This window comes from Salminus brasiliensis, chromosome 4, assembly GCF_030463535.1.
Source record: "Salminus brasiliensis chromosome 4, fSalBra1.hap2, whole genome shotgun sequence".
Taxonomy (NCBI): Eukaryota; Metazoa; Chordata; class Actinopteri; order Characiformes; family Bryconidae; genus Salminus; species Salminus brasiliensis.
In genome coordinates, this window is record NC_132881.1 from 35,854,888 (window position 1) to 35,864,974 (window position 10,087).

General features: G+C 40.4%; 1 protein-coding gene across 1 annotated transcript; it reads right to left on the reverse strand.

Moving 5' to 3' along the window:
• Positions 1–479: 479 nt before the first annotated feature.
• Positions 480–5,088, reverse strand: tmx1 (thioredoxin-related transmembrane protein 1). The gene is made up of 8 exons (XM_072677016.1): positions 4,877–5,088; positions 3,880–3,995; positions 3,736–3,781; positions 3,285–3,413; positions 3,064–3,109; positions 2,731–2,832; positions 2,556–2,622; positions 480–1,699 (listed from the first exon to the last, which is right to left on the reverse strand). The coding sequence occupies exons 1-8, from the start codon at positions 5,068–5,070 to the stop codon at positions 1,512–1,514; spliced, it is 888 nt and encodes a 295-aa protein (XP_072533117.1). The 5' UTR covers positions 5,071–5,088; the 3' UTR covers positions 480–1,511.
• Between the last annotated feature and the right edge of the window lie 4,999 nt (positions 5,089–10,087).

Here is a 10,087-nt window from a genome sequence, read left to right on the forward strand (position 1 = left end):
AATATCCTCGATATGCTTGGAAAAGCATAGTGTATCATGATGAATTTTATTATCATGATACGATAAAATATCGTCATATTGCCCAGCTTTAACTCAAAAGGTATATTATAGATATGGATAAATAAATCATTAATTAGACTTAAAGAAACAAAAAAAGCTACAAACAATAATAAATATAAAAGTGTGATTGGAATTGGCAATCCTTTTTTACAATGCAAACATAACATTTGCATATATTGCTTATACAGTTTATAGCAAGAGAAGATGCTTGTCAAAGTAAGACCTTCCTTGAAACACTGAAATGTACAATTTGGTGGAGGGCTCACATTGTGCTGGTTTGTTTAACGGTTATGTTTTTTCTTTGACACACACACACACACACACACACACACACACACACACACACACACACACAATCTATCTATAACTGCCATTTGTAAGAACATACATTAACAGTCAAAACATACATCATAGACCGATTTGTTGTGTAAGCATTAAGCTTTATTTGGAGAAATCACACTACAACATAAGAGCCTTCCTGCAGAACAAAAGGCTAATGCCTAAGCTCTGAGCTGATGAACCCACACACGTAGCTCTGGTCAGTGCCAAGATTCACACCTCACACAACTACAGTCTAATGCCCCCAAGCTCTGGAGATCCAAAACCCTGCAGTTTCAGGTATCCAATGCTTCCACACATAACCAAGCTCATCAGATTGTTAAATTGTTAAACTGTTCATGAACTGGATTAGGTGTGATGGGTGCGAGAATACTTGAAATTGGGAAGCAAAGTGGGCTCCCAGGCCTGCAGCTGAGAACCAATGATCCAGAACCAATGGACCAGCTGGTACCAACAAAGCCATTACATACACAGACACTCGTACATGAATGCACACACATTTACATAAAACTTGCATTCAGAAGCAAAATTAAATGGACAAAAAAAGTCTGGAAAAATGGTTGGAAAACCTTGAGGAATAACTGTAACTGTGAACGCAAAAGAAACATCAGTGGCAAGTAACGGATACAAACATGTACCAGACTGAAACATAACTTAATAAAATGACCAGTACAAAAAGCACAACAACAGCCATGAATTTAAACACATATAAAGCTTTGCCGCGCTCGCTTACCCAGTGGTCCTGTACAGTCATGTCATACTCACCATTTGTACATTAGCAGATAGTTAGTTCGCTGCAAGTTTAGACAGGCAGTAAAAGCCAAAGGTTTCCTTTCACAATCCAATAATCTCAACTCTCAGCATCCTGACCCTTGCTTGTCTCTCCCTCTATCCCTTCATCCCCTCCTCTCTTCTCTTTTTTCTCTCTCACTCGTTAGGAAAGGAAGGGGGAGCTGAGGAATGGAGGGGAGGGGTTCAGGATAAGCACACTGTGAGGCAGCAACGACATCCTCAGTGATGTCATCAGGAGGCCGTGAGTGTTGCCATGGGCGTGCGTTTCTGTAGCGGTTTGGTCTGTGCGCTGTTGTACTCCACTGTTCCTCTCCAGGCCTCTAGGTGTCCTCCTCCTCTCCTCGCCCCACAGCTCTCCTCCTCACAGCGTCCTCTGCTGCTTCTCCTCTCTGCCACTCATCCTCTCTCCCACCATAATCATCTTCATCTTCCTCTTCCTCCTCTCCATCAGCCTCCTGCTCTTCCTCCAACCGCTGCAGACGACGTGCCTGCTCCACTGCTTGTTTTTCTAGAGAGAGGGACAGAGTGCAAGAGAATTACTTGCATCCTATACCAGAATACAGGACTTGGGCAACGATGGGCAATACTGCAAAAATTAAACCATCATGATCTTTGATAGATATGATGATATGATGGAACAGGTAATCAAAAGTCCCATTACCAGCTACACTCAGAAAAAAATGATTGTTCATACGTTCTTAAGTAAAAAGTAATGGTTCCACATTCAACCACAAAAACTTGAAAGACGAACCTGGGCGCTTTTAATCATTTTTAGTCTGGTTAAAACGGTGTTTGATTTTTTTTTTTAAATCTCTTAGTAGATGGTTCTATATTAAACCATATAATGAATCTACATAGCACCAAAAAGGGTTCCACTATTGCCTCTTTCTTTTTTAGTACACCATATGATCTATTTAGCCTTTTTGTTCAGTGTTTTACATACTGCAACAGTACACCCAATTATAACTGCACATATTATGCTCTTTGAATACTGACAATATCCATACAATATATGCTCAGGGAAGGAAGAAAACATTAAATCACACAAGCTCAGCCCAACTAATGAAAACGCACCCAGTTTACATTGTTGTCTGCTGCAGGAAAAGCTATTTGTTAAATATTATTATATATATTATTGGCTGGTAGTAAATGTATAAACAGGCTGGTAGTGGCAAATCATTATACAATCATTACAGTACAGTACTGTAATATATTTGGATGAATATTGTCAATTTAATTAAATTCATTCACTGATTTTGCCAAGTAACAAATGTAAGACCAATGATGATGCTGTGCGAAAGGCATCTGAGGAACTTCAATTTAGCATATTCTCAGTAATACCACAGTTAAATTAGCGAACTCACTCTGATAGTATGCTGGAGAAGAGAACCGTCGTGATGGAAAAACAAAATCAGCAATGAACACAAGCACCTGAGAAAGAGAGAATAATAAAAGAAAGAGGTAAGGTAACTAGTAGTATATGTGGCATTGGACTTTGCATTTGACTGTGTGTGTGTGTGTGTTTATATGTCATCTTACCAGTCCCAGGGCAAGACCAGAGAAGAGTGTTGCCAGTGCAAAAATCACATATGAGCCCCACACTGGAATCCCAACTTGCTCCGTCAGGTAGTTATGGCATTGCTGCAACACCATAGCATTGCAATAATCAGTCTTCTATAGGTTACAGCCTCTCAAATTCAATACAGCAGAACAGACAGCACCAGTCATTTAAAAATAATGTAAAAATCAGTCTAATGTGAAGCGGCAATTTTGTACAACTTTTTTATAGCGATATAGTCTTATGGAAAATGTTAGTTATGGTTTTGACTAGTAGTCGTCTGGTAGTTGCTTATTTGGTAAGCAAGTTCTTACCCTGATAAACATGGACAGCTTAAAGAGAGCCGACATCATATTCATCCTGAAACCAGAACACAACAATACTTAGTCCACACATTTCATACCTCCCCCATGCCCTAACAATCCTAATCTGGCTGATGGGTCTGTGTAAAACAGCAAAAGGAAACAGACAGACCACCATTTCTTCTAAACACACTGAGTAATTCATACACACACATATTAAAATGGGCGCTCACAGGAAAGAGGAGGGGCCAAACCAAGAAGAAATGGGCTCGATGCCCTGCCACTTCTTCTCATCAATGAAACTCAGGAAATCATCTTTAGTGCGTGCGCCTTGGTACCGCCGAAACACTCCATCTTTACAGCTAACACACAAGCACACACAAAAAGACATCAGAAGAACATCATACTATCAAAGTCTTACAGCAGAGCAAGCATGCATGCACACGCCGCTCTAATTCTTCAGACAGTTTGAGAGTCGCTGCTACATTAGGATCAGTGAGGTTATTACTCAGACCGGAACTGAAAGCAACAACCACACACAAATGCTCTCCCCTTATAGCCCACAGACAGACTGAATTATCCATGGTACATGCACACACATCAGTCAAGATTGTGCTGCATGTCAGTAACCTCTCTTGTTTCAGCATTGCTTTATTCAATTCACCACATGCAGTGCAGACTCACTGGTAGATCGTTGGCAGCGCTGTAATGATAAATCGTCCACTTAGTCCTGCAATAAGAAGACAGAACGTTTGCATACATTATTCTTTAAACCTGATACTCAAAACACTCAATTTTAAGTAGAGAGGCAGTTAAGGAGGGACATACCGGGCTGCTCAGTCACGTCCACTTTAGCGATGTTGACTCCCAAATCCTCCCCCCACTCTGCAAACTCATTCCACACCGGCTGAAGCTGCTGACAGGCTGGACACCATGGAGCAAAACTGGCACACACACAGAGAATGCATGACGTGAGCCAACAGAAAGACATCAGAGAAAGGACATCCAAAGCAAACCTGCATTTATTTGACTGTATTCTGGCTTTACAGTACATTTTTTATAAATACTTAGTCTAAACGAATTTACACTCATGTTGGGTAAAAGATGCAGAATTGATGGTGGGGCCCAGTACTTAGGTGCTTATTGTATGTTCAGACTGAATTATTGGCTAATATCTGATTGCTTTAACTGCCAACTAACAATCTGAATGGGAAAACAGAGGCCATCAACTATGCATAGGTCGTTGAATTCACCCTATTTTCTTAATACTCCTGGTCCTAATTGAAACCCTTACCTATGAAGCCTCTAAAGTATTAAAATAATGTTAAGAGACATGAACCGTTCCCTCTTTTTTTAAGCTTGAGAGAATCCTTTATTAATTTGAGGAAACGTTTTCAGTCAATTACTTACTTAATATTTTAAGGGCTAGAATCCTAAAACCAAAATCTGATCCTTACCACAACTATGTTCCAAGATCTAACCCAAAATGTGAAAACCCTGGGGGGCTTCAAAATAAAGAAATAGCTCCCATGCACACAGAGCATAGCGCTAGCTCCGTTACTTTTAAACCGTGGAGACGTTAAGAGTAGAAGCTGCCACCTAAAATATCAACACATCCCTCACATTTAAAGTAACCTATGCTAATTCTCTCACTCGCCTGGTTTTATTTATTTTATTTTATTTTTAATTCAACACTGAAGCGCCTGAAGGTGGTGTCATGCTGTGCATTTAGCCCGATAATGACTGGACGCTGTCAGATGCAGTCAGCGCACAGGCACAGCCTGCTAACCGCTAGGGTAACTAACTTGTGCAGAGGGGAACTCACAACTCGATCATCCACTCGCCCGCCAAAATATCCTCCCAGTTTCCGTCTGTGACCACTTTCAGGTGGTCCCGCTTAGCCGACACGGGCAGCACCATCAAACAAAAAGCTACTGCTAGTAGATAAAGACCCAAAACCGAATTTAAACGTAAAACTGCCCCGGCCCCTCTCCCTTCGCGCCTCACCGAGGACGCCATGTTTACGCTGATTCTCAGAGCTGGTTTCCGCTCTGGTCACTAACGGCCGACTGTAAGTCACGTGACTGTGACTGCATTGACAAGACCCCACCCAAGAAAATCTCAGGTTTATTATTGCACAAGGTGAGCGCTATTATCAGAAATAATACATTTTTAAATAACAAAATGTACATGTAATTTTTTGGGACTTGTTTGTGTAGCACACACCGCTTGTTCGACATCCACTGTGAACGCTAGGTGGCAGCATAAGCTGTATATTCAGGTCCGTACAAGAGGTGAGTCCGACAGGCTGCAGTCCAGCTAGGACAGACTTTGCTATCACTATGTACTAAGGCACTATGTACTAAGGCTCGTCCAAATTCGAGACTAAGCTTTGTATTTATTTATTTATTTATTTATTTATTGCTCTACAGACAACTATACTTATATTTTGTAGCAAACATATTTTTGAGCTTAATTTAGTAAATTAAATTAATATCATTATTCTTTTTATTTGTTTATCTTATGGTCATTCTTATGTATTAAGTTTTACATTTAAAAAAAACAGTAAGAAAACAAAAAAATATATAAATCCTTTTTAAAATCCTTTCAATCTAATATCTGTTTTGCTGCTTATGCTTGTGTCATATTTTTCATTGTGGTCTTTTATGTTTGCTTTTTTTGTGCTCTTTAGTCTTTTTTGGCAATGTCAGTTTGTGGACACACACAGAAAACCTGGGGCTCTTTCTCTGGACTCTTTTACGAACATTTAAAACGATCTGGACTGGTTTTCCCAAAAGCCTCTCAGCACAAAGAGCATTGTTAAATAGTAGAGCAAGAATCACATTAAACACTCTCTCTCTCTGCCAGATAAGATGATCTTAATAGTACAAAGCCCTAAGCCACAGTTAACTGACGTAAGCATGATTAAATCCCACCATTAAAAACATTAGATTTAAATTTGCACTTCATTACATTTCTTTACAAACTCTCCACCTGCGCTCTACGATTTCAATTGAGACAAAGAACTTCTTACTCGGCTATATTCAAAGGATGTAAAGGCCAAAAAATGCGGCCTTCCTTGTAATTTTCTGAAGGACAATTGTGTTTCTAGATAGAAGGAAAAACACTGTATGTCCAAAGGTATCCAGAGACCTCTTTTTATTTCTAATTAGCAAATTCATTCAGAGGTTCACCCATTGCTGACACATAAGTTCAGTTGTGTTTCCAAGAGCCTAGCTCATAATGCCCAGGCCAAATCTCAGATAGAGCAAGGTGACCTAAACTACATAGATTACCTTGGGGATGAGTTGTGCCAAAATGCCATCATATTCTCACAACAATTTCCCAACTTCTAGTGTAAAGACTTCTCGTAAGAGTAGCGAATGTTACTGCAGCAAAAAGTGAAACAATCCTGATTTAATACCCTTGATTGACATGTCTACAAACATTTGGACATATAGTGTAGATGCCTGTGTTGTTAGCTGAGCAGCAGTTTGGCTAAATGAGCAGACTGTAAGTAGCATTGTCAGTATGCTATTGGCAGATATGCACCCTGTAGCTTATTGGTTTCTCCCTCACCGTGTTAGTATAGTCCTCTCCACAGCACAGCCCACGTAGTAAAGGTGGTTTCTGGATGAGAGTCTCCCTCTGGCAAATGTCCTCCTCCATCCTCCTAAAAATAAACTCTGAGTGGTGCTCTCAGTCTGCTCTCCTCTTTTGCTGTGTGCTCCAGTTAGGCAGCAGAATAGACAATGCTGCTGTACCAAAGGCTTTGGTGCACCACTCCAAACGTAACTTTAGCAACATGTGATCTTTATTGTGTGGCCTACGTACTCTTCAGTCTGGGAATATGTCATATACGCACTCTCTCTGCTTCACTTAAGGGTATAATTACTGTAGAAAGAGGCCATAAGGTGGGCTCTTGGGCTTGCTGCCCTCCCTCTAGTGCTGGTTCAGCATCTCCGAGGCCAATTTTTTGGACAAAACAGCTACCACTATTCCTTTTTTCGTCAAAATCTTTCCCTTTTTTCCCCCCACTTGTTCATAACTCCCCCTAGCACTAGAACTGCTCCTGACACTAGGAGAAATGCTCCGGGTCCCCAGATCCACTAACAGATTCTTGTGCTGGCCAACATCACTTTAAGAGTGATGAGGGGAGAGAGCACAGTCGATTGTGCCCCCTTAGACTCAGGCTGCTGATGGCAAAATGAGCCAGTTACCACATTCTTATTTTGGTCTCAAACATCTCAAGTCTAAACAGTTTAATTACTGGGAGTTCTATCCCATGGAGATCTGCCAACACACCTAATGTATCTAATATTCAGATGCTACTGAGGGCCTCACTAGTTAGTCTTACAGAGAGGCGCTTTGCCTATCCATTCTTATTCTCAATTTGTCAAACTTGCTCAAGCTGAAGCTTGTTCAGAGTTGCTTCCCTATACAGGTACATTAAATGTTTAAATATTTGATTTTGTTTTCTTCCAGATATTTGTTTAATCATTCTCATTAGTAAAAACTCATTGTATTGGTTGATTAATTTGTTTCCTTATTTATTTAAATGTATACTATATGGACAAAAGGGTGGGACACTTGCTCATTCAGTGTTTTTTTTTTTTTTTCAATCAAGTGTATTAAAAAAAATATATCCTGCTTATGTTAGAGTAACTGCCTCTACTGTCTAGTAAAGGCTTTCTTCTAGATCCTGGTAGCTAAATGCATTCATTAGAAGAGGTGTCAACAAACATTTGAAAATATAGTGCAGGGCTGCTCAATCCTGGTCCTGGAGATCTACCACCCTGCATAGTTTAGCTCCACCCCGAATCTAACACACCTGATCCAGTTAATGAAGGCCTTCAGGAGCAACTGAACATTAGAATCAGCTGTGTTGGATCTGAACTGATCAGGGTGGTAGATCTCCAGGACCAGGATTGAGCAGCCCTGATATAGTGTATCTTACTGAATCGTTTAATAGAACTCAATATGCAGACATATCAAACAGTTCATTGTTCATGGCTGAAAAGAAAAAACTGTATTACTGATTTTACTTTTACGTAAGTGTAATAAGCACTAAACTAGCAAGCCCATAACACAGAGTCACATTTGTCAGTCTTTACCTCAAAATCAAGAGCAAGAAGGTAAAGAACACTCATGATTGTATATTAACTTGTGGCTAATATATTAGCTCATGCGTAGCATAGTATTAGATCACCATATTGTTATGATGTAATATTAATATTCTACTTTTGAGGCTAAAAACTGAAAATGTGTATTGACAGTACACTGCAGTATGACAGTAATTCTCTGAGCTTTGTGAATCACTACACCCTCACTATGTATGTATAAATAATTATTATTCAACATGATCTGTGGTCTGGTGTGAAGGTCTAACCTACATAGCCACTGTAGTGTTCCTCTGAGAGCAAGTACAGTGAGGCTGATAGATTGAAAGCACCACCCATAAAAGAAGAAGGCAGTAAATCCTGTCCCATCACATATCCCCAATCGTTTGATGTAGTAGAAGGCTTGAGCATGGAATGCGCACAGACACACACACACACACACACACACACACAAATGCACACGCAGATTGCTGCTGGAATGCAGAGAATGGCTATGGGTGTTGGTAGTGTATGTAGTGGTAAAAAAAGATCAGCATTTGAATGTTGAGGTTACGGTTAGCTTCTGGTTAGGGTAAGGCTAGCAGAGTTAATATTAGGTTTAAAGTTACACTTAATGGACAAAAGTATTGGGACACCTGCTTATTCATTGCTCATTCAGAGTTCATCCTGCTTTTGTTGGTGAAACTCTCTCTACTGTCCTGGGAAGGCTTTCTACTAGATTGTGGAGCACTGCTGCAAGGATTTGATTGCATTCAACAACAAGGGTGTTAGTAAAGTCAGGATGTTGGATGACCACCACCCTACCTCATCATAACTTCCCAACTCATTTCTAACTTCCCAATACATCCCAAGTATTGGATGAAACACCATCATTCCAGAGAACCCAGTTCCACTCCTCCACAGCTCAATGCTGGGGGGCTTCATACCCCCTCCAGCCCGCATCTGGCATTGGTTAATATGTTCATTTTTATGTGCTCCAGAGAGTCCTATTCTATTGCCAATACTTCTCTACAGGGACTAGACAAGCTGTGTGTGTGTGTTTGTGTGTGTGCATTTGCACATCTGTGTAAGCAATGGGTGCAACTTGGGAGCTGAATGCATTCATTAGAAGGGGTGTCCACAAACATTAGGACCTATAGTGTATTGTGGCTATAGTTAGGGTTTAGGGGTAAAAGTTAAGGGTTAAATTTAGATTAGGGTTGAGGTTAGTAGGGTTAAGATTAGGGTTAGGTTTACAGTGTAGAATGGCTGTAGTTAGGGTCAGGCTTAGATTTTGATTTAGATGAAGGTGATGTAGCATTATTTCATTACAATAATACAAAAAATCTGTGGTGGTCGTCACTCTATATAGTAAACAGCATTTAGACAGTATAGTAAGCAGCATTTGCCTACTGTGAATACAACATAGTGAAAGACCTTGAAGGTAAATGAAATGGTGAAACTCAGAAACTCAGAAACTCACTAAGAGAGAGAGAGGCTTGGCGAGAGGGAGAGAAAGAGAGAGCGAATGGTCTTCCATTTCTGCAGTGGATTACAGTATTAAAATTCAGGGTCATTGAAGCGGCACTACTGCAGTGTAGTTCCCTGTGGGGGTTTGGGGGCTTTATTTGTATGTGTGTATTGGTGTCTCTGTGTGTGTGTGTGTGTGTGTGTGTGTGTGTGTGTGATGCTAAGTAAAAATCTGGATCAGCAGGTCAGTGGGATTAAAATCTACTAAGACACACAGTGCAGAATGTTCCCACAACTTGTGCACACACACACACAGAATGATTAATCTCTACTGATGTTATTAACAAACACAGTCAGTGTCAGCACCAATCTTACCAAGCGTGAGTGATAATGAGATCCTCGGAGGCTGTGTGTGTGTGAGTGTATGTGGTTCTGTCTTAATGAGATCAGTAATGTGTTAATCGCTT

Bases quoted from the DNA above. Each gene is read 5' to 3' on its own strand.
- tmx1 (XM_072677016.1), bottom strand. From the start codon at position 5,070: ATGGCGTCCTCGGTGAGGCGCGAAGGGAGAGGGGCCGGGGCAGTTTTA. The intron at 3,782-3,879 runs GTATGTCCCTCC...TTCTTATTGCAG, and splicing joins GGACGTGACTGAGCAGCCCG to GACTAAGTGGACGATTTATC. The intron at 3,414-3,735 runs GTGAGTCTGCAC...CTTGTGTGTTAG, and splicing joins GCGCTGCCAACGATCTACCA to CTGTAAAGATGGAGTGTTTC.